The 25,177-nt window shown below is 37.4% G+C and overlaps 1 protein-coding gene across 2 annotated transcripts in view; it reads left to right on the top strand.

Moving 5' to 3' along the window:
* The window catches only part of LOC114052277 (UPF0505 protein C16orf62), a 119,341-nt gene extending 96,891 nt beyond the window's left edge, over positions 1 to 22,450 (top strand). The window contains exons 29-31 of one of the 2 annotated variants that reach the window (XM_027874815.1): positions 6,963 to 7,081; positions 19,368 to 19,514; positions 20,095 to 22,450. In XM_027874815.1, coding sequence (XP_027730616.1) covers positions 6,963 to 7,081; positions 19,368 to 19,514; positions 20,095 to 20,193 — 365 coding nt within the window. In that variant the 3' untranslated portion in view covers positions 20,194 to 22,450. Of the gene's footprint in view, positions 1 to 6,962; positions 7,082 to 19,367; positions 19,515 to 20,094 lie in introns of those variants that run through there. The other variant, XM_027874816.1, reaches the window with a different exon arrangement.
* Positions 22,451 to 25,177: the final 2,727 nt, after the last annotated feature.

Raw genomic sequence — 25,177 nt, 5'->3', positions numbered from 1 at the left:
ATACCCAAAATTATTAAATATAAAGCAATTTGTGGGGAGGTGGAAGCATTTTTGTTGTTTTTTTTTTTGAGATTGCTATTTTAGATGGTAAGGGAGTTTTACTCACCAGCATAAGAGTTGATTCTTGTCTAAAGGAGATTAGAAATTTATATGAGAAACTATCCAGTCTGCAGTGGTAGGCAGGAGGAGTCCCTCCAGCAGCTGATGTTTGGCTGCCCTGTGGCAAATGCAGCTTCAGTCTAAGAATGACTTTCATAACTGATTTTTGGAAAGGTGTAACAGCAGCAGCAATTATCGAGGATGCCATTATTTGGCATACCTATATTCTGTAGAAGAATGATAAATTAAGTAGTGATCACCCACGTTGTAAAAAGAATCATTGGGAGGAATTTCATAAATGGCCATTCTCTTAGCACATATCTGTGTTTACAGAATACTGCTTAATAGAGAGTGGTAGGGTGAGGGGAGTCATGAAGGACTTACAGTTAAGTACTTGTTAGGAGAATTGGCAATTGCAAATATACCAAAATCAGAGCTAATCAACAGACATTTATTAAATGAATGTGCTGTCATGTGCTAATTGCTGGAGATTGAAATATAAAAAGGAAACAGTCTTTAATCTCAAGGAGCTGTGGTCTACTGTGATAAGATAAGCAATCCTGAAATTCTAATGTAAACCAATTAGAAAATGGAATTTGATTTATAAAAATATGAAATGGTTACTCATTTTTTTAAAAAAAGAAATATGTCTACTCTGTAATTTAAATTTTATTTTCTTTTTAGACATTTAATGGCTCCCAAAGAGGTGAGGGGTCAGGGGGGTGATTTACAGAATATCTTTTGAAATCTTTTTTTTTTCCTGTCAGTTATGATTATTATTGTTCGTTGCTGATGGAAACTATAAGGTTACCTGGCCTGGAGCTTGTACAGGGCTTTCTTTTTAAGTTGGTGATGTTTTGAGGCTCAAAAAATATCCATTTGTCTTATAACCTTTCTTCTCATGCATACTGGCTAATCTTCAATTTCCATTGATTGTGATCACCTCATGTCTCACTCCTGTAGCCAGGCATCTAAAACAATTGGCCAGTTGTATAACATGACAGTTCTAGGACCTTGGTCTGCACATTTAACCTACTTCCTTCTGCATAATTCCACAAACTACAAATTGCTTGTCTAGTGATACCTTGGTTATTTTCGAAGGGTTTGTGGGTTTTTAAGCCCTTCTGTACATTTCTTGTAAATATTATGAACTTTTTATCCAATTACATGTAAAGACAATTTTTAACATTCATTAAAAATTTTTTTTTGAGTTCCAAATTTTCTCCCTCCTTCCTGAAGGTCCCCCCCTCCTAAAACAGTAAGCAATTTGATATAGGTTATGTATGTGCAATGATGTAAAACACAGTAAATATTATAAACTTAAGATGCTTAGAAGTACATCTGACTCTCCCTAGCCTCACCTTCAAATCTGGGAGCTGTGTTTGAAAGCTTAGAAGAGACAATATCTGCTTAACTTATTGCAGAGAGCCATAGATGGCTCAGTCACATTTGATGATGATGAGAAAAGCGTGACAAATGACATTCTGGCAGCTGAGCCAGAGTGGCCTTAGGTTGTTTAATGAACATTTATTTTTTGTCAACACACCTGAATTCTATGTGTGTATACTAACTCTTCAGTTAGCCTTATAACTAGCTTGTTTGTACCTACCCTCTAAGACATCAGCAATAGAAGGCACTTCAGTTACCCCATCAGATTTCTTGAAGTCAAAAACAATATTTTGATCTTCCACCAACTTGAAAGTGTTAACAGGTCACTTGTGCTTATCCTTTGTGTGTCTACATCATTAATATGGCATAAATTTCTCAGACTTTTTTGTATCCTTTTGGCTTTAATGCTATATCATTTGTAAAGAATTCTCTGTGTTAAAAGTTTTATTAAGTATATTGAACAGTATAAAGAAAGACTCTTTGTTGAAGTGTCTAGAAATGATCATTTAGAAAAACGAGAATAAGCAAATGTAAAAGAATAAAGGTGAAATCATCTCTTTTGCCCCTTGAATGCAGGGATTGTTTTATTCCTGGGCTTTAAATTATTTTCTTTCATGGCGTCCCAGCCTTTTTCATTCTTAGTGACACCTGTAAATAAATTTTGGTTGTTCCATACACACTGATGAAAATTCGGTGGGATGGGAGAAAACTGGACTTAGTGGAAGTGGATGGCGGGCCTTTGAAAAGCTATATTTGGCAAGAATAATGAAGATAGAAAACATAGGTTCCTCAAATTCCATAAGTGATGGCATGGTGTCATGGGAGATTCTCTCTGTCCAAGGATGTTTAGCATGAAGGAGATAAGACTTTGGAGAGGCATAATTGCTTTCTTCACATATTTGAAGGGCTATTATGTGGAAGAGGGATTAGACCTTTCTGATTTCAAAGCAGTGTGGTGGAGAAGGAGAAGTACATTACTTGGAGTTTGGAGACTTGGTCTCAGGTCCTAGATATAACACTACCTGAGTTACCATGGACAAGTCTCAGTTTCATTACCACTAAATTGGAGTTAAAAATCCTTGCACTACTTAACATGAGGGTTATTTTAAGCGAATTGGTGGAATATTGGGAGTCATATCTTTGACTCTATATATAAGGAAAGATTTCCTGATAATTAGCACTGCCCCAAAACTGAATAGGCTTGTTTTATGTTGTGGTAAGTTCCCTATCACTATGAGTGTTTGAGCAGCAACTGGATGTCCATCTGTAAGAGCTGTGATAGAAAGGCAGTTCCTGTTATTGTAGTCTTTTCTAACTCTGAGATTCTACAATTCTAAGCCCATAGCTATGTTCGAAAGTAGTAGGATAGAGAAAAAGCTGGCAATTGATGTTGAGGAAAAAGTAAGTTTTACTGGCTTCAGCAGTGGTCTGCCCAAGGGGGGAAGAGTAGGCCCATTTTAGCTTATGGTAATGAGCATAAGGATTGAACCTGTAATTTCATTAGTATAGGGAACTTCTAGAGGAGGGAACTCCTTCTACCAATGCAGTTTATAGTTTTAGATTGTTGCCTTGAGTACTGAGAAGTTCAGTAAATTGCATCGTCACACAGTTGGTATATGTCAGAAGTGTGATTTGAACCTGGGTCCTCTTGGCCAACTTTATCCACTAGGCAGTGCTGCCTTTCTTAATGCTACATATTTATTTGGACTTTTACCCTTTATGAAGTTAACATTCCTCATAACAGCTCTATGAGATAGGTTATGCAAGAATATGTCTGTTTTATAGATGAGGAAATTGAGGCTCAGAGATGTTAAATGACTTGGCCATACATGTGTCCTCTGTGTACAGAGAGTACTTGCTGTCCTAGGCTTGTCTGAGCTGAGCTTCCCAGTTAGTTTGTTGGAATGTATTCACGTATTATTATTATTATAAAGACCTCCCTGGTGTTAAGAGAAACCTTCATCTATTGAGGAAGGATATGAAGCTTAAAGGAAAAGAAAAACCGAGTATCGTAGCTAGGACCTGAACCCAGTTTTTCAGACTCCAAGTCCCACATTGGTGTCCAAGTATTCCCTGGGAAACACTGCTCCGATGAACTTAGTTTAGGGTTCTTCCCTCTCCTCATTTACATAAGGGACTTGGAGATACATAGGAAGTAGAATAAAGTCCAGTGGGACTGGGAAGACAATTTGGGGTCAGGTCTTAGAGGGCTTTAAAATCTAAACAAAATAGTTTTCATTTGATCTTAGAGGCAATAGAAAGCCACTGGAATTGGTAGACTAAGGAAGCTACATGGTCACTTCTGAGATTGAGGGAAATTATTTTGGCAGCAGCATTTAGGTTGGGCTGGAGTGGCAAGAGAAAACTTTAAAAATGTCTAAAAATTAGTTTTAATTGGAGAATTAATTAATTGGAGAAAAAAGAAAATATATTAATTTTTTTAAAAAGATACCAAAAAAAGGAAATGCTGAATGTCTCTTGGAGTTTAAATGTCTCATAGGTGATTGATGAAAGGAGACTGAACCTCAGAGGAAAAACTTAGGGCTTGATTTGGAGATCATTGTGTCATCTCCATAGAGATGATAGGTAAATCTGTGGCAGTTGATGAGGATACCAAGAGCATAGAGGAAGAATAGGACCTAAGATAGAAACTTGGGGAAAACCTGACATTGGGGCTAAGATGATGAGCTAGTAAAGGAGCCTTGAAAAAGAGCGTCAGACTAGTGGAAAGAGAACCAGGAGAGAGAAGTGTCATGAAACCCAGAGAAGAATCCATGACAAGAGATGTCATGTGGCTACATTCATCAGCTTTATGAGTATGTATGATGGAGGTGGATGGTCAACAGGGTCAAGTGCAGCTAATAGGGTTAGAAAAATGAATGGTAAGAAGAGACCTGCAGCTTTGCCAATCAAGAGGTCTGTTAAGTAGTAACATAGGAGAGTAGTTTCCATTAAGTGATAAGGCTGGAAACTGGATTTCAAAGGTTTGAGGAAAGAAAGTGGAATCAGCAAGTACAGGCAACTTTTTCAAGGATTGGGGCCTTGAAGGAAGAGATACATAAGGGGGTAGAAGGATCTAGTGAGGGGTTCTTTTTGTTTTTGTTTTAAGGATAGAAGGATAGCCATATTTGAAGGCAGAGAAGGAACCAGTTCATAGGGAGAAGGGGGTGATTGAGGCAGTCTGTTGTATTAGACAGAAGAGAACAGGATCAAATATATAGAGAGAGAGGGTTTGGCATTAGTAAGAAGGGCCACCTCTTAGAGAATGGTGGGAAGGAGGAGAGAGTGAAAGATGATGTTGAAGGGTTTAGAGGTGAGAATGGGAGAGAATGAAACTCATATGAATGGATTCAATTTTTTCAGTAAAGTAAGAGGGAAGGAAGGTCCTTGGCTGAGAGGGGTAGAAGAGGGTAATGTATAAGAGGCTTGAGGAGGGAAAAGAAGAATTAGAATAGCTTCTGTAAGGAGTGAGAGAATCAGGCAGGAAGAAAAGTATTGCCTTGCTGCAGTGGGGCCCAATTGACATTGGACAACATGAATTTGTAATGTACTGGCATAAAGGTGAGATGTCATGTCACCACATTCATTAACTCTATGAGTATGTATGATGGAGGTGGATGGTGTGAGTAACCCAGAGCTGAGGTTTGGCAAGTCTGAATGTTGATTTGAACAGGGTTAGGGATTTAAAAGCAAAGGACTATGGAATTAAAACAGTTAATGATTAGCTTAAGATTGGAGAGAGAAGAAAGTGAAGTAAGACTAAGTGTAATGGTCTCAGAAAGTATTGAGGATTGGCACGATTTGAAGTCTCAATGAGGGCAAAGAATAGATTTAGGAAAGGTATAAGGTATAGGGAGAGGTGGAATGATACAAAGCTCTGGGTCAGAAAGGGGAATTTCAGAGTTTCTTGTTAAGGAAGTAGAACATTTGTAGGTAATGTTGAGAGCTAGTGTGTGACCATGCATCCCCATGACCATGCCGTGAAAGTCATGGATTTTAAGGAGGCTAAGGAAATGAGAGGCTAAGGAGTATGAAGGAGCATCTTTGGGGATGGTAAGATTCCCTAGTGTAAGAGCAAGAATTGGGGAGGAGAGGAAGATGCTGATCCCTGCAGGTGCTGAACCCCTTAAGAAAGGAGGAAGTAAAACCTGGCAGTTAGTATACAACAATTATCATAATTTAGATTGAGTGGAAAATTTGCGTGGATTTCAAAGGAGGAAAGGTTGCTAAGTGATAGAGGAAAAAGGAGGCTCTGGGAGTGACAGTGAAGATCAATGTGTCGGGTGTACGAGAAGGGGCAAGTGCTAGATAGGATGGCTGAGGATGTAGTGTCATCAAGGGAAGCTAGATCTCTGTCAGGTTTAGTTAATGAAAGTGTCTGAAAGAAAGAGGACCAAGATGTCTGAAGTATTTGAAAGAAAGAAGACTCTTCCTATTCTTTGCCACCACAAAAAGAGCTGCTATAAATATTTTTGTACATGTGGGTCCTTTTCCCATTTGTATGATCTCTGGAAGTGCTATTGCTGGGTGAAAGGGTATGCACATTTTTATAGCCCTTTGGGCATAGTTCCACATTGCTCTCCAAAATGGTTGGATCATTTCACAACTCCACCAACAATGCATTAGTGTTCCAATTTTCCCACATCTTCTCCAACATTTATCATTTTCCTATTTTGTCATGTTGGCCAATCTGATAGGTGTGATGTGGTACCTCGGAGTTGTTTTGATTTGCATTTCTCTAATCAATAGTGATTTAGAGCATTTTTTCATGTGACTATAGATGTCTTTAATTTCTTTTTTTGTTTTGTTTTGTTTTTGCTTTTTGGTGAGGCAGTTGGGGTTAAGTGACTTGCCCAGGGTCACACAGCTAGTAAATGTCAAGTCTCTGAGGCTGGATTTGAACTCAGTTTCTCCTAACTCCAAGGCCGGAGTTCTTTCACTGCACCACCTGGCTGCCCCTAGATTTTTTGTTTCTTAGCCTTTAAATAATGTTGAGATGTTTGTGTATATTGGATTATTTTAAGCCCCTCTGCTGAATGGAGGACCACTGAGATACTCTAACTTCCATGCTAGCATTCCCTTGAGCTCCCTTGTTTCAAGTGTGACTATAGTTTAAGTGCTCAAAGGTGATGGGGAATGTGTACTTTGAAAATAACTAATAGAATGAATTTTTTATTCTTCAAAAGCTACTGCGCAGATTCACTTTTTGTAGCATGGGTTCCATTACTAGCCAGTGGGAGGGTAAGTATAACACTGCAGGGTCTCTAGCTCAGTCTCTTAGATGATAAGATGTTTTCTTTATAGTAGCCAAGTTCCCAGGCCCAACAGGAACTTGGTTATGCCATTTCCATTTTGTTTTCCAAATTTTCTCAACATCTGTTGATGCTGTTTTTTCTTCTGACTCCCTTTCCCTTGGAAAAAGATAAAAGTTTGCTCAGGGTAGATTTCTCATGTTTCATTGTTTGTCCACTTAGTTGATTCCAACGACAGCCTCTATGGGGGAGACTCAAAATTTCTGGCTGAAAACAACAAACTTTGTGAGACCGTGATCACACAGATTCTAGAACACCTCAAAGCCCTGGGAAAAGATGAGGTATGTTGACTTGACCACCATTCATACTGTGCTGCTGTGAGAGTATATGGCTTTCCAGGCATGAAATGGAATAATTCCAGATTGGGACAAACTATTATGGTTTTTCTTTAGTTAAAACAGTTTTTATTGTTGAGATTTTCCCATCATGGCTTTTTATTCAACTGCAAAGCTACATATGGTTGTTATTTATGATGGACATAAACAGATCCATGAAACCAGAATTGCCTTTTAATTAACTTATCCTCTTCCCATATAGCCTTACCCTCACAAAGAACTTGTAAAATTTATTTTTTATGCCAAATCCATCACCTTTAGTGAATTCAGAACTTATCCTTGACAGGAGACTTAGAGTCAGGTCTTGCTTTTTCACCTTGATGATAGTTGTTTCATTCCAGTGCTGTGCTGACCACAGTTTCCATTTTGGCAGACTTGGGCAAAATTTATAAATTATGGATGGACCCTTGGTCCTTATTTGAATTCTTGTTTGGATAGATAGATCAGTCAGATTTAATTCTCTCCACCCTTTTTCCCAGGTCTGACCTGTTTCATAAATTCAAAATGCAGCCACGGTGTTAAGTGCCTTCTACTCTGTTAGGTAAAAATAATAGATAGAGGGACTGAGAGTCAGCAAGTGTGGTGTAATGGACAGAATGCTGGATTTGGAGTCAAAGACCTAAGTTGAAATCCTGCCTCTGATATATAATATCTGTGTGATTAGGGGCATAAGTCTCTTACCCTTTCTTAATCTGTTTCCCCATATAAAATGGAATCATAGTATATGTGGTACCTACCTCACAGGGTAGTACTGTGATATATGTGATCATTTTTTTAAAGCCCTTTGAATAGTTTTTACTATGTATCACACATAAATTCCAGTTAATATTATCATCATGATAATATCATTATTACTTGTGACTACTATGCTATTTGGATTTCCTTCCACTAGAGCTTTTCTTTACTTGCCTATTCAAGTTTTCAGTTCAGGCAAATGAAGATTATGAACTTTGAGTATTTCTTTTTTCCCCAATTTTAAAATAAATTTTCATTGACATATTTTGTTTTTTAGTTATTACCATAGTTTACCCCACTGTCTCCCCTCTGCCACTCCCAGAGAACCATATCATATATCAGCTTTGAGTATTTCTAATGCTTTTTCACTCTGACATAATAAAGATGATGGTCTGGTTTTTTTTATTTATTCTTGTCAATATTTCAGTTGAATTTGTGACAGTAACTCTTGGTAATACAGTGTTTTAATATTTACTTTCCTCACAATGACTCTCTGAAGTAATTAGGTTATATGAGTCTTAAATATGTCCATTTAACCAATGTGGACATTAAAGTTCTTACAAATATAAATTGGCTTCTTGAAAAACAAAATCCCTTTTCACTGACCCTTTCCAGCTTTTAAACTCATTTCCAGCTAACTGCTGTTTGTTTCTCTCTCCAAAATGAACTTGTCAGCTCTTCTTCAGTTTCCCCTCTCTCAAGTTCCTCCGTTTTGAATCCGAGTGTTTCTGTTGGGGCCCTTGTCATACACAGCTACTGCTGCGGCTCTGCTCCAGCCTTGGCAGGATCTCTTTAGGGAAGAATAAGCTTAGACTGATTTGAGTCTTTTTAGGCTCTGCAATACACATTTATAAAGTGTGTATCTTTTTTAAAAAAAAAAATGACATCTTCCCCTCCCCCCATCCCAAGAAATTTTTTTTTTTAATATAAACTCTTTGAAGAGGAAAAGGGTAATGTAAGCTAGTACTAGAGTGAGAGTAGACTTTTTTGAGAGTAACTCTATTCCCTATGCTTCCTGTGTTCACTGAATACTAGGTGCTATTCTAAGGATTATAGATCTAGAGCTGGAAGAATGACCATCTAAGATATCCAGCCTCCTAATCTTACAAATAAGGAAACTGATGCTGAGGGAGATTAAATGACTTGCCTCAAAGTCATACAGGAAGCACATATCAGAGGTGTGGTTTGAATTCAAATCCTTGACTCCCTTTCCCCTGTATTATACTACTTCTCTGTGTAAAAATTCTGTATTTACAGTTTAACAAGAGCAAAGACAGTGAAATCTCTCAACTCTGTTCTCTTGAAACTCCACATAGCTTAGATTTCTTTTGGGGAGCATGGCTTGCCACTTCACATTCTTTATTGGGGAATCTTCTTAGTCCAGCTGTCAGCCCTAAGGACTCTATTCAGTGATTTATATCAGTTTAGAAAAAAGTGGGGGAACTCATCATGTCAATTAACATTGGCATTACAATAGGAATTACAATTCTTTTTTACAAATTAGTGCTGCAGCAGAAATGCTAAAGAAAGAAAAGTCAAAATTTTTTCTCCTTTTGATTATAGATTTGGTAGTTTTTGGTCCAAAGGAGAATCTTATAATTTTGAGGAAAGAGTTGGAGACACTTGTCCAAGTTTCCTCCCAATGTGTTAATTCTCTCTGTCATCTCTAAATGATAGTTTTTCTGATGCTGCTTCAGTAATCTTGGATACAGTGAATTATGCCATTGTGGAGATACTATGTGGTATGGTAAAATGACCACTGGGAGGGGAGTTGGGAGACCGAGGTTGAGTTTTGCCTTTTGGTGCTATTATTGTGTGGTTTTAGGTAAGTGTTTAACCTAAAACATGGGAATTAGATTAAATGCATGTGAAGATCCTTTCCAACTCTAAACTTCTCAGCCACAGTATCCTCATCTGTAAAATGAGGAGGCTGAACTGAGTGACCTTTTTAGTTTCTTCCAATGGACCTTACATTTTGTAAATCCTTGTAAAACCTTAGATTCTTCTACTAATTATTAGGTTTTATTCCTATGAAAAATTATGTGAGTCATAGCCCTTTTCCTTTACTTGCTAAGCCCATCAGGTTTAGTCTCCACTTTGGAGGCCGGATAGGGAAGTGATATAATTTGGGTGAAAGGTATCTAAAACAAATGGCCAGAAATTGTTTGAAAATAAACTTCACCCAGTTGCCAACAGCTCTCTGTTTAATCAAGATTATTGTAGGTGATGTAAACTAATAAGAACCTAGTTCTTGGCCCTAGAACATCCAGTCTAAATATAAATCCTAAGCAGCATGTATGTAAATGATAACATCTTTTGGGAATGAAGACAGGTAACTCAACTTGGAATGTGCCATGATCACCATTTAAAAATAAGTTCTAGTGAACTTTGGGAGTATTTTCTGGGAACATTTTTTGACTTTTATAGAACAACAGGTATTCCCATCTGAAATGACTGAACACATATTTATATTACAGTTAAGATGTGGATTGAGTTGAAATTTAAGATTAATATCTTTCCTGAAAGGGCACTATGAAAATCTGTACAGACCACTTCCCTTTAGTAACTGAGCAAGCATTAGACCCATTGCTCATCCACACTAGAAGGACAGAAATAATGGTGTCAGATTTCTCCCTGCGCAGCAGGGAGTGTGATGCTTACAAGTTTGGAGAGCGGCCTTAATGTGAAATTTGATGGTTTCAAGTGACTCTTCTGCTTTTGGCTTGAATGCTGTGACAACCCTGCTTCACAATGAATAAAAATGTGTTTTAAAGTCATCTCAAGGGGATCATGGTGCTTTAATGAAGAACTTTATGCAGTTGTTTGGGTTGAGGTGAAGCTGGGAACCAATCCAGATTCTTAATGCTTCTTACAAGTGACAATTCTCATAAGAGAATTAAAAGAAACTCATAATTTTCTATTTAAAGCCTCCTAGGAGGGATTTCAAAAACTTGGTACTGTACTGTTATAATGTTCTTTAGTGCCTTTCTGTCCTTTTAATATTGGTCAACATAAGGGGCAGCTACGTGGCGCAGTGGATAAAGCAGCAGCCCTGAAGTCAGGAGGACCTGAGTTCAAATCCGGCCTCAGACCAAACACTTGACACGTACTAGCTGTGTGACCTTGGGCAAGTCACTTAACCCCAATTGCCTCACCAAAAAAAAAAAAATATTGGTCAACATGGTTTTTCCTTACAGGAACAAATACAACGATGTTGTTTTAAGTTAATTGTAGCATTTAAAACACAATATAGTTGTTCAAAAGAGAAGTATAATGGGACAGCTAGGTGGTAGTTATGTTCCTCGTTCTGATTTTAACAATATTTTCCACTTCAATGAATTTTAGTTTAAAAGGGATCTGTCTTTTACTTGGCCTTACTTTGAAATTTTCTTTTAGTGATGTCCTTTTAGATCAAAGTAGAGAATGGTGTCATCTTGTTACATGGAGAGTTGAATGTTGGCCACTTCAGCTGAAGTTGGCTGGATCTTCAGAAAGTGTAATTTTTGCTTAATTAGCACTAGCAGGTGAAATGGGGATCTTGCCTCTACCCTATAGTAGAAGCACCTTCATTTCTTTTATTTTCTAGGAGCTTGGATATTGGCAAAAAATTACCTCTATCTCAGTTTGATAAGCTCAATATGCATTTGATTAAGCTGACAGTTAGAGGTTAGTTACCTTTCTCTCTGCTTAAATGAGGGTATCATTTGGATTTACTCAGACCAAAGCTGAGTAAAATTTGTTAATGTAGTGGATCAGACATTACTATGCAGCTATTTTTTGAATAGGTATGTTACTTGTTTCTTTGTGACAAAAGAAGAACTTTTGACTTCTGTCTGGGGTGGGGATTTTCCTTTACAAATGAATAAACAGAAATTTATTCTCCTTCTCCTTCTCCTCTACCTATGCCCCCCCCCCAAAAAAACCAAACAAACCAAAAAAACACTCTAGAAAAGAAGGAAAACGAAATTCCAGATGTCAACTATGCTATATTAAATTAAGCTAGTTCTGGACCATCAGTGATAAACAACATAACGTTTGGAATCAAGGGCCTAAGCAGGTTTTTGACCTGAATAATATGGAGCAGAAAAAATTATGACTGTATATGAAACCTAAAATTTCTAATAGCACAGTGCTTGGTACACAGTAAGCACTTAATAAATGCTACATATAGCTTTTTTGTTTTTCAAATTTCATAGGGTAGTTCCAACACTATCCTGCTTTTCTACATGTCTTTCTGAGTTTCATCTTCTCTTTTCTGGTTTGTTTGTTTTTTTGAGTGATTCATGGAAATTCTTTTTTCTGGGTTTCCCCCCCTTCCTCTCTGGTTAGGTATCCAGACCATCTCACTGAAAAAGATTGGAGGGTCCCTTCTTTTCCTATTTTTGTAAAAAAAAAATGTAATAATGGTATTATTTGTTAGGATTCACTTGTAAATCTATCCAGTCTTGGAGTTTTTTTTCCCCCTTGGAAATTCATTTATGCTTATTAAATTTCTTTTTCTGTTATTGAGTTATTTAAATGCTCTGTTTCTTATGTTAATCTGGGTATTTTATATTTTATCAGTAGCTATTAATTTCCTATCATTATGAGCTTTTTTGATATGTAATTAGGTAAAATAATTTCTGATAATTTCCTGTATTTCTTCTTCAGTTGTTACAAATTCACCTTTTTTATTTTTAATTGGGACAATTTTGGTTTTCTTCTCTTAAAAAAATCAGACTAGCTAATTTTATTATTTTTTAAAAGCATCTAGTTTTCTTAATTCAGTTTTTTGCTTTTATTATTGTTAATCTCTTTTTTAATTATCAAAATTTCTGCTTTTCTATTTAGTTGGGTGTTTTCCATTTGTTATTGTCCTGGGTTTTTGGTTGTATCCTAATTCATTTATTTGTTATTTCACTGTTTTGTTGATGAAAACATTTAGGATTATAAATTTTTCCCCAAGGACTGCTTTAGCTGCATCCCATGAGTTTTAGTGTGCTACCTCATTATTGTTTTGTCTGATGAAATTTTCTGTTTCTATTTGTTTTGTTTTGTGTGTGTGTGATCAGTTCTTTTTTTTCCGTGAGGCAATGGAGTGAAGTGACTTGCCCAGGGTCACACAGCTAATAAGTGTCAAGTGTCTGAGGCCAGATTTGAACTCAGGTCTTCCTGAATCCAGGGCTGGTGCTCTATCTACTACGCCTTCTAGCTGTCGCCATCAGTTCTTTAGGACTAAGTTATTCAGTCTTCCATTAATTAAATACATTTACCCAATTAATTCTATGTTCAATTTTCATTTTATTGCACTGTGGTCAGTAAATGATGAATTTTGGCTTTTCTGTGTATATGGTGAAGTTTAGTTACAATGCATCATCGTCAGTTTTTGGAAAAGGACTATACATGTCTGAGGGCTATGCAAACTTCTTTTTGTTCCCATTTTGTAATTACCAGAGATCTGACATCTTTATTTTCTTCTAAAGTTCTATTCAGGGCCTTAATTTTTTTTTTCTTATGTATTTTTTGGTTGAATTTTTCTAGGTTTAAAAGTGATATGTTAAAGTCTCACACCGTTATAATTTTGCTATTTATTTCTCCATGCAATTCAATTAATTTTTAGATGGTATGCATATATGCTTTAGTGCATATTTGTTAAGTATTTGTGTTGATTCATTGTTTTTGGTGCCTTTAAGCGTAATGTAGTTTCTTTTTTCATCTTGTTTACCTATACTGTACTGTTATCTAAAATCATGATTGCTACCCTTGCTTTTTTGAGTTCACCTGAAACATAAACATTTTGCTACAGCTTTTCATTTTAACTCTGTGTGAATCTTATGTTTCAAGTCATCTCTGTGCTGAAGTTTCATGTCTCCAGTTGACTCTTGGACATCTCAAACTGATTGTTCTATAAATATCTAAAACTCATCATGTCCAAAATGGAACTCATTATCCATCCAAGCTCTATCCTCCTCCTAACTTTTCTGTTATTGTCAGGGACATCACCATCCAATCAGTCACTCAGGCTTGTAATCTTATTTTTTCTTTACTTCTCATTCTTTCACTATTCTGCTCTATCTAATCAGTTGCTAAGTTCTGTTGATTCTACCTTTGTAATATCTTTCATGTACACCCTCTTCTCTCCTCTGACACTGCCACCGCTCTGGTACAAGCACCCTCATCACCTCTCCTTCTGGTTGGTCTCCCTGCATGGTCTCTCCCTACACTGTTTCATCCTCTACTCAGTTCTCATATTTATTTTCCTAAAGCATGGGTCTGATCATGTCATCTCTTTACTCAATAAACTCCTGAGTTTTTATATATATATATATATATATATATATATATATATATATATAATTCTCAGGCTTGTAAAGGCCATCATAATTGGCATTTTTACCTTTTGGAATTTCTTATTCTAAGTGCCCTTCTCCTTTATAGTGGCAGCTGCCAATTCTTGTGTGATCATTATTGTGGCTCCTTTGTACCTTTACTGTTTCTGAATGCCTGCAGTATTTTTTCTTTGGCCTAGAAGTTATGGATTCTGGTTGTTCTGGGAGTGTTCATTGTGAGGTGTCTCTAAGAAGGTGACCAGTGGATTCTTTCTATTTTTACTCTGCCCTCTAGTTTTAAGATTTCTGCAGGGTCTTCACTTATGATTTTTTAAAGTATGGTAACCAAGTTTTTTGTGGGAGTTTTTCAAATAGTGATTTTCAAGTAGTCTAATTCTTAGATTCTCTCTCCTTGACCTTTTTCCAGGTCTTTTGTTTTTTATATTATATTACTTATATTTTTTTTTCTCCATCTTTTGATTTTGTTTCAGTATTTCTTGTTGTCTCATTGAGTTGTTTTCTGTTTGACCCATTCTGAATTTTAGGGTAAGATTTCTTGATGTTTATGTTAAAGTATTAATTGTTCTTGCCATTCTTTCTTCTCTAGCCATTCCATTTTATATGTCTTATTTAATTTCTTCCAGATACACTTGTGGTTCTTGTGGGCAGGGGATTTTTTTTTTTTAGTCTGAGGCTCTATTTGGACTTGCTTACTCTTGAACATCTCTTGGTCCAAAGTATTTTTTCATTTCCTTTGACATTTTCTTCAGTTTACTTATATCACCAGCATCCTTGTCTGTACTGGGAGCTTCTGCTTGGGTCATACTCTACTGCTGTTCTCCTGGATGATGTGGGCAGGCCCTGTTTGATTCTGAGGGTGGTAGCTGAGACTAGACCCCACTTTCTGCAGGAATTGTTTGGCCTTGTCTGCTGCTGCAGGGCAGACTCAGGTTGGGTGGATGCTGGGTTTGGCTAGGGCTGCCTGGAGGCTGCTGCTTGGGGCTTTTTTCCTAGTCCAGAACTTCCTTGCTGCTAGAAGCTTTGCCATCTGAACCTGGGAAAGAAGATTTAGATTTTATTACATTGAATGATCCTTGCCATTTTGGTTAGGATTTTATTGTTTTAAAGAAGTGACAGAACATTTGGTAACAAGTTCCAAATTAGACATTATTTTAAAAAAAAAAGGCCAGGTTTGTCATCAGTTTAAAAATTGGTATTTGCTGTTGTACAAAGGGGTCATGGGTTGCTTTAGTCCAAAGTTGCCAAATTTTGAGTGTCATTTATTACATTTATATTGACCTTTGTTTTACTTTAATACATTATGATTTCTTTTTTTATTGGGCTTGTGATTTTGTTGGTTTAGAGAACTCTAGGGGCAGAAACTCCCCTCTGCCAGTGCAGGTTAGCAACTGCTCTGCAACTTGGTCTTAAAAAATTGCATGAGAAATAGTGTCTTGGCGAGTGCCATGTAAGTGTTAGAGGCAGTGCTTATACCTGTCTCTTCCTGTCTCTAAGGCTGGCTCTTGGAGGTTCTGTGAGCTACCCTAACAACTGTAGATCCTGTCTTAATTTACCATGTTTTCTGTCTTTATGGAGAAAAAGCAGTTCATAGGAAACCACCGTGATTAATCAGAGGTTTCAGTATTTTTTTAATTCCAACACATCAGTTCATCTGCTGTTTGGGGGAGAAAAAAGTTCATTCTGCTTGAAACTTAAAGTACACACACAATATATGTAAATAGCTTGATTTAAAATGTGCTCTGCCACTAATCCACGTTGTTGTTGTTCAGTCATTTTTAATTGTTTCTGGCTCTTCATGACTACATTGGGGTTTTCTTGGCAAAGGTAGTGGAGTGGTTTGCCATTTCCTTCTCCAACTCATTTTACAGATGAAGAAACTGAGGCAAACAGGATTGAGTGACTTGCCCAGGATCACACAGCTAGTGTCTGAAGCTCGATTTAAACTCAGGTCTTTCAGATTCCAGGCTTGCCCCTCTATCTGCTGTGCCACCTAGCTGCCCTACCTCGAATGTAATTAGCTAGGAATAGGCATGAGGATTGTAACATTAGCAATTTGGAATATACCTCTTACATTTTCTACTTGCCTTTAATTTTTTTCTGTGTTAGAATTTATTGTTCAATTTTGAGTCAGTTTTATTTTCTGAACCTATATTTGATATTATGGGGTTAGATAAGATTCAGTCAAATGAGAAAACATTTATTAAGTGCCTGCTATGTGCCAGGCACTGTGCTAAGTGTCAGAGTACAAAAAAAGGCAAAAGACAGATCTCCTCAAGGAGCTTACAATCTAATGAGGGAGACAACATGCAAACAAATGTAAAGAAAGCACGCTATATACAGGATAAATAGGAAATGGTTAAAAGAGGGCACTGGAATTAAGAAGGATTGGAGAAGGCTTCCTGTAAAAGATGAGATTTTAGTTGAAACTTAAAGGAAACCAGGGAGGTCTGTAGTAGAATTAAAGGAGGGAGAGCATTCCAGGCGTACAGGACAGATACAGAAAATGTCTGGAGTTGTGAGATGGAGTGTCTTGTTTGTGGAACAGTCAGGAAGTTAGTGTCTCTGGATTGAGGAGTACATGTTAAGGGAGTAAGGTATAAGAAGACTGGAAAGGTAGCAAGGGGCAAGGTTATGAAGAACTTTGAATGCCAAATAGATCATTTTTGTATTTGATCCTGAAGGCAATATGAGCCACCAGAGTTTATAGTGTCATGATCAGATCTGCGTTCTAGGAAAATTATTTTAGTGGCTGAATAGAGAATGGATTAGAGTGGGAAAGACTTGAGGTAGGCCAATTACAATAATCCAGGCATGAGGTGATGAGACCCTACACTAGGATGGTGTCAGTGTCAGAGGAGAGAAGGGGACATATTTGAGAAATGTTGCAAAGGTAAAATCAGTAGTCCTTGGCAACAACTTAAATATGGATTATGTGTATAAGAGAAAGATAGAGATTCCTAGCTTGTGAGCCTGAGGGACTGGGAGGATGGTGTTGCCCTCTACATATTGAATTTAAGATGTCTACTGGACATACAGTTTAAGGTGTCTGAAAGGCAGTTGGAGATGCGAGATTGAAGGTCAACAGACAGACTGGAGCAGGATAGTTAGATTTGAGAATCAGCATAGAGATGGTAATTAAGTCCAGGAGAACGGATGAGAAAAGCAATGGCTTTGGTAGATTTGAGCACAATGTTTCAGCAAAATAACCCTTGGAGTTTATGTAGAAAGAAGCATGATTCGTCTCTGTCACTTGGAGCATCTGAAGAAAGGTTCAAAAGCAATGAACCTTCTAGAGTGTGGGAGGTAATATTCTGAGAAAGTCCCCAAGGTTATTTCCTAATCGGCTGTTGGCATGACTGGGGAGTATGTGCCTTTTAATTCAATTTAACAAATATTTATTGAGCCTCTTCTATGCTAGAGGCACTGAGCCAAGCATTGAGGGGGATACATGAAATCTAAGATATCCTCCCTGGTTCCAAGGAGCTTACCATCTTCTAAGATGAAAGGGAGGAGATAAGGACTGTGAAGTAAAATGTGATGAAGGTATGAGGGGAACAAAGGAAATATAATGAGAATTGAAAGAAGAGAAGGATCATTTCTAGCTTGGGGGGGCACAGACAGGGAAGGGAAAAGGCAGGATAGATTAGGATAGTTCAAGATTGAAACATGGAAGCACTGTGGTCATAATAAGAATTGCTAAAATGTAACTTCATTGCCTTGGTGGGAGACTGTGGAATATTGAATATACTGTCAGATGTAGACATTTTGGTTGGTCTTAGAAAATTATTTCTTTTTGGATCTTTGTTAAAAGAAAAAAACTCACTGGATCAGTGGGTGGGTGAGATAGATTTGGGAATATTATATAAAAAAAGAGTCATCAATAAAGAGTTGGGGGAAATCACTAGCATTAAAAAAGTGGTAGCACATTGGTGTTTGAGAGATGGCTTGGAGTTCAACTGACAAAGATGCTGAGATATGTCATTTTGAATTTAGAGAGTGGCATGGCAGCTGTGGGAAATAAACATTTATTTGAGGGATGATTTAAAGCCTGATTTGGCTGGAGTGGAGTTATATGAAAGATAGAGCTAGACAGTTAAATCATCAGGGTCTTAAATGCTAAGCTAAGGAGTTTGACTTTATTTTTATGAATGAGAAGTGTCTGTATAGGTTATTAATGTTAAGGACAAAGCCACCTGATTGGCATAATCTGGTATTTTGATTAATACTAATTACATTAATGACTCCAGGAAGAAACTGAGCTTTATTTTAGACTTATTAGTGTTACAATTGAAACCAAGGTAAACTGGGGCACAAAGATTTGAGCATGATCGATTTATTGACAAAACATGAATTTTCCAATAAACAGCGCCCTCAGCCCCCTCAGAAAAGCTAAGACCCTGAATGAGGGGGACAACACTATTTATAGACAATAGGAAGAGCATCCAGAATAGAAGGCAGCATTATAGGTAGAAAAACAATATTATTGGCCACAAAGTCTATAGCGTCATAGGTGGAGGAACAATATGATTGGCTGTAAATTGGGAATGAGGGGCTAGCAACAACCCCTCCTTCCATTCTGTCGCTAAGAACAATTTAGCACTAGTGGACCAGGCTTCCTTGGATATCAGACTAGACTCCCTGGCATCTAGCTGCACCCTTCAAAGATAACAAATTTCCTTGAAGAAAGAATAGATCAGTGATTAGCAGGGGAGTTGAATTTCTAAACTTAACTGAGAGACAATGAGCAATTTATAGGAAAGTTGAATTTCCATAGTCAACTCTGAGACAAATGAAACATGACTTAGGCAGTTACAAAAATGTTAGCAATGATGTAGAATGAAATCAATAACAACATAGAATAATTTGATTTTCCCAGTTTTCATTAGATACCTGTATCTATTAGGTTTTCATTTCTGATTATAGAATCATAGATTTAGAACTCTTTCACTTTATAGATGAGGAAACTGAGGAAACAGAGAGGATAAGTGACCATCATAAGGGAGTGACAGGTAAGCAAAAGGCAGAGCTGGGATTCATACTCAGGTTTCTAACTTAAGATCCAGCACCCTTTCCACTAGGATTGGAGTGTCATTTTGTCACTTTGATTCCAAGATGACCATTTGTGTTTGGATGACAAAATAGCTGATTTTTTTTTCTTCCTATTTTAGACCTTGAAGCGCCAAAGTATTCTGGCACTTTCCTTCTTTAACAGCATCTTAGCTCATGGTGATCTTCGAAACAACAAACTTAATCAACTGTCTGTCAACCTGTGGAATCTAGCCCAGAGGCATGGCTGTGCAGATACCAGGACCATGGTAAGGGTGGCATAGGAAACAACAGCCTTCCTTTTAAACCACAAGTGGCTTTACCATATGTAAGGGGATATCACAGAGCACTCTCCAGGCAAGGAAGGCTTAATAAAAAACTTAGAAGGTCCTTAGTAGAACCATCCAATATGAGAGGTGATGATAAATATCTGACAGCTCCCCAGCCTTATCTTTTAGAAAGGTCACAAGCACATATTTTTGTGAGGTCACTTTCTTTGTAATCAGAACAGTTACAGTTGAAAAGTTTAATAATTTTGGAAGAAAATGTTACATAGAAAGCAACATCTAACTTCTGTAAAGCATAATGTATCTATCTTGAGTGTACCCATATCTCATCTAACTCATATATAGAGTTTTATTTAAAGGCTTTCTTTCCTCCTTCCTTCAGAGTTCTTATCTGTTGTTTTTTTTTTTTTGTTTGATTTTTATTTTTTAATTTTTTTTGCTAAGAAGTTGGCTTCTGGGCAAGAATATGTAAACTTACTCAGCTGATTTAGCAAGTACCTTAGGGGAGTTGGCCCTGAGAATTATGAAACAGAAGGAAATATTTCTTTATTTTTCCTTTTAGGTAAAAACTCTGGAATATATCAAGAAAAGAAGTAAACAACCAGAAATGAGTCATTTGTCAGAACTGGCCCTCAGGCTCCCACTGCAAACCAGGACCTAACCAATACAGCCTTTTTCCTGAGCCCTGAGCCCAGGATTCTGTAGCTAAATCAGGAAATAGATACTTTTCCCTAGACTTTCATTGGAATTTAGTCTTCTTTCATTTTAAAAATCCCTTAACCTACAATAGATTGGCTTTTATTTTGGCATTGGTTTTAAGTATTCTGACAATGAAAAGAGAAATGTTAAAATCAGATTTCATTATATCATCAATTCACATCTGCTAGTAAAGGGCATCTTAGTTTCTTTTTGCAAATAACTTTTTAGATCTCAGCAAGCAGCCTTCTAATAAGTCTGCAGGTCCTCTAAGAAGAAAAAATTAGTGCACGTAAATGTAAAGAGCCTCCTAACACCTTTTCTTTTTTAAAGTTAATCCTAAAATCCTATTTGGAAAGCCAGTATGGGTTAGTCCCGAAGATGGAGTTGGAAAGAATTGGGTTAAAATTATGCTTCAGGTGCTTACTACTCATGTGATAGTACCAAATTACTTAACCTCTCAGAGCCACAGTTTCTTAATCAGTACTATTACCAACTTCACAGGATTTGTGAGATTAAAATGAGAAAATGTATATAAAAGGCTTTGCAAACTTATATCTGTTTAAATTGTCTGTTATTATTTAAAAAGTCACTCCAGTATACTTATACCCATTCTCAATTTTTTGATTTTATGAAAAATTAATTTCCATTAAAGAGCTTTCTAGGATTTTTTAGAAGGCTAATAAGTAGATTTAAAAAATACTTCCTTTGATTGTAATTTTCCACCCTAAAATCTGTGGAGAACTTTGTAGGTAGGGTTTGAGGGGATTCTCTTTTTCCCTTGCACTAGATATGGCATCTAGCATCAGAACAACTTGTGCAGGAAAACACTCCATCCAGCAGTTGAATAGTCAGTTTAGAAGAGTTTAAGTCAAAGTCAAAGAAGCAAAAACACATTTGACAGACATAGCTACGGAGAAGCTTTAGGAGTGGAATCTCTCAAAATGAAAAGAGAGCCAGCTGTGGATTCAAGAGAAAGCTAGCCTTGGCAATAAGAAATTGAGCTACAGGGAAAAGATCCTGGAAGCCCAGTTGAGCAACCCATGAAGTGCCCAGAAAGCTTTGTGAGGACTCGGTCCTAGAGTTAAGTGACTCTGGCCTTATGTCTAAATATGTCCCTCTTTACCATGGTTTGTGCCTGCCCTTCCATGGTTGTATTTCTGGTTAACCATGTCCCAGGTTTATGTAGGGGCAAGAGGACAATATTTTGTAGCTATGCCATCTCAGTAAATGTCTTGCAAAGAGCCATTTCTCTGTTGGTGGATTAAGGAAAGCACATAAGTTGGGGCTCATGAGCTACAGTTGCAAGAATTGGTACCCAAAAGTACCCTTAGAACCTCAAGGTAGAAACTTTATGTGGGAGTAGTCCAGAGCCAGTGCTATGTGCATGTATTCTGTTGGTTATAATAAAGGGAGTAGTAAATTTAGTTCGATATGGAGAGGCTGGAGACTTGAGTTTAAACACAACTTTGCAATTTATTACCTGTGTGACTTTGGGCCTAAATTTCTTCATGTGTGAAATGACTAGACTTCATGTTCCTAAATATAGTGTGTTCCAAAAGTCATAGTGCTATTCAGGCTTAAAATGGCACTAAGATCCCAGGTTACCCTGTATAATTTAGAGGAACAACTGACAAATTTTATAATTTTTCCTTACCTGCTTCATAAATTTTCTTGGAGAATGATTTTCTTTCATTGTGACAATGTGAGCAAAACTAAGGTCAGGTGATTCTTGAAACCTGTGTGCCTTTGTTTCTCAAACCCTTTACCAGATAAATGAGTCATTCTCTGAAACCACAGTTAAAAGTTGGCGTTAGGAGTATAAGTGTGCTTTAATGATAATCCAAAGACTGTTTTACAGGAGACTAACATGAAAATAATGGATAAACTGAGTATAACCAGTTATTCCATTCTTAACCAAAGGAGTTTAGGGATAAAGACTAGACTTTTGTCATATTGGTATAAGGAGTTCCCAGATGATGAAACTCTCTACCAATGCATATATAGTCTCAAGAGAATTGTTTATAGCACTGAGAGTTTAAATGACTTGCCCAGGGTCAGAGCTAAGGCATAATCTACATATTCCTGCCTCTGCTGCAACCTGCTGCCTCTCTTCAGAAGACAAAATGGGATCTGAAGGTTTTGGGAGTTCTATGTTGTTATTTACATATAAACTGTATTTACCAAAAGTTTTTGAAAATAAAGTTCATCATAAAAATGGGGACAACTCTTTGAAGGTTGGGGAAACTGAGCAACATGGAAGTATTAGATGCCAGTAGGTGTCTGCTACTGGCATCTACCTTCCCTAACACGGAGAGTAGCTAAATAGTGACTTTACAATCATCCCTGGTGGCACAACGGATAAAGCGCCAGCCCTAGAGTCAAGAGGACCTGAGTTCAAATCTGGCCTCAGATACCTACTAGCTCTGTGTCCCTGGGCAAGTCACTTCACCCTATTTGCCTGTTTCCTCATCTGTAAAATGAGCTGGAGAGAGAAATGGCAAACCACTCCAGTATCTTTGCCAAGAAAACTCCAAGTGGGGCCATGGAGAGTCAGACATAACTGAAAGGACTCAACAACAAAGGAAGAGAAGAAAAATGCTAAGATTATTTTTACATAAAAGCTATCCCCAAACCATCATCACTTTATATGCTGCTTAAACATCAAAAGTAATTACATTACTTTTATATGTCTGCTCAGTAATATTTTAAAAAACCTAGTTAGATCTTGCTGGTCACGAAGATCAGCTGGGGAGGAAAATCATTATGTGTATGTACAATATTCACTTCCCACAAGCTGTACTTCTTGGACTAGACTTCACTATCATCATGCTCCCAGGAAACTCACCATCCTGCAAGACTGAGTCAGCTTTGAGAATCTCACCTCAGCAGTGTCCCGTGCTGCTCTGACTAGAGGGTAGAGCAAAGAACTCTCCCCAAAGCCTCCATTTAAAGAGGACTCAGAACAGCCAACTTTCACTTTCCACCAGCCACACTCCTTGGAAAGGACTCTACTATGTCCTGCCCCCCTAACCTTCCCCTCATACCCTCTTTTTCAGCTTTCTTTGTGTGTAAGCTCTTTTAGATGTAAGCTCTTTGAGGGTAAGGACTTCCTTTTTCGTATTTTAGTTTCTAGAGTTTAGCACAGTACCTAGCAGGCACATAACTGGCTCTTTATAAATGTTTCTTCATTTCTGTAGTTAGATCTTGCTACTCACAGTTGGGAAGGCGTACAATAAAATATTTGTCCCTTGAGAGACTGTAAATTAATAAAACTACTTTGTAGCCTTCGAAAAGCAGGTATTATATATAATACACATAAATCTAATCACTTTTCACAGCTGTGTATATCAAGGATTGTTGTACATTATGAAGAAATATTTACAAAGGACCTTACATACAGCAAAGGTGGGGAAATCTACTTTTCATATGGTCTGCTCTGCTGATAATCCAGCAGATCTCTGGCCATCAATGATCTTATCCTACAGTTACAATTGCCATTTTGCTTAGTTCAAAAGTAAATCTGGAAAATAACAGGGTTATCTTTTCTGCTCACCCTTCTGAGGGTGTAAAGTTAGTATAGTCTGAAAAGTCAGAGAAAGCAAAAGCTAAACACTGTGCAGAGGAGGCCTCTCATTTGAGAAAGGAACTCAGTCAATTATTAGCTAATGTTGTAACATCTAGCCACCTCAAAAAGATTCTTGACATGTAATATTTGTAAGGCGTAAGAATTTTCTTAGTGAATCTAGATCTGAAAGCAACAAGGATTTTTAGCTATATCGAAGAAATAGCTCTGGGTGGGTGGGATTATGATAAGAGGGCAAGAGGGGCTTAACTTTTCCCACCTGCTGCACCAGAGAACAGGGAAAAAAAAAAACCTGACTAATAAGGAGTTGGGACACAAGAAAAGTTGAAAGATGGTAAGGAAGCACATAGCTAACCTTAATGAGTTTGTCACCGAGCCCAGAGGCTCCTGAAAAAGCCCACTATGTGGGGCAGCTAGGTGGCAGAGTGGATACAGCACTGGCCCTGGATTCAGGACCCAAGTTCAAATCCAGCCTCAGACACGTAACACTTGATAGCTGTGTGACCCTGAACAAGTCCCTTAACTCCATTGCCTAACCAAAAAAAAAAAAAAAAAAAAAAACCCAGAATATGTGATTACTGACTACTCGCCAGTTATTTCTGAAGGACCAAAAACAAACATGAATGAGAGACAAAAGATTTGAGATGGGCAAATGTTCTGATTTTCAAAAATGAAAAGAATGAAGCCTAAAAATGTAGGCTAGTGAACTTTATTTTATATCCTTGCAAAATCCTAGAATGTATTAAAGTGATGGTTAGCAAACTTCACCTATAAGCAGCGACCATAAAGATTCATGGCTTGGGTCAAGGAGAAGATATTGCAAGCAGCCAGAAGGAAACAATTCAAGTATTGTGGAAACACAATCAGGATAACACAATATTTAGCAGCTTCTACATTAAGGGTCCAGAGGGTATGGAGTATGATATTCTGGAGGGCAAAGGAATTAGGACTACAACCTAGAATCACCTACCCAGCAAAACTGAGTATAATGCTTCAGGGTAAAAAATAGTCATTCAATGAAATAAAGGACTTTCAAGCATGGAAAAGACCAGAGCTGAATAGAAAATTTGACCTTCAAATACAAGACTCAAGTGAAACATGGAAGAGGCAAACAGGAAAGAGAAATCATAAGAGACTTATTAAGGTTGAACTGTTTACATTCCTGAATGGAAAGATATTTGTAACTCAGGAGTCCTTTGTCAGTATTTAGGGTAGTGGGAGGGAAAAAATTGTATGTTTGTATAGATAGATAGATAGAGGACACAGGGTGAGTTGAAGATGAAGGGGTGATATCTGGAGAATAAAATTAAGGGGTGGGAGAAGATTATACTGGGAGAAGGAGAAAGGGAGAAGTAGAATGAGG

This window comes from Vombatus ursinus, unplaced genomic scaffold, assembly GCF_900497805.2.
Source record: "Vombatus ursinus unplaced genomic scaffold, bare-nosed wombat genome assembly UNPS02014807.1, whole genome shotgun sequence".
In the NCBI taxonomy this organism is placed as follows: domain Eukaryota; kingdom Metazoa; phylum Chordata; class Mammalia; order Diprotodontia; family Vombatidae; genus Vombatus; species Vombatus ursinus.
This window is presented reverse-complemented; position numbering and strand designations above follow the sequence as displayed.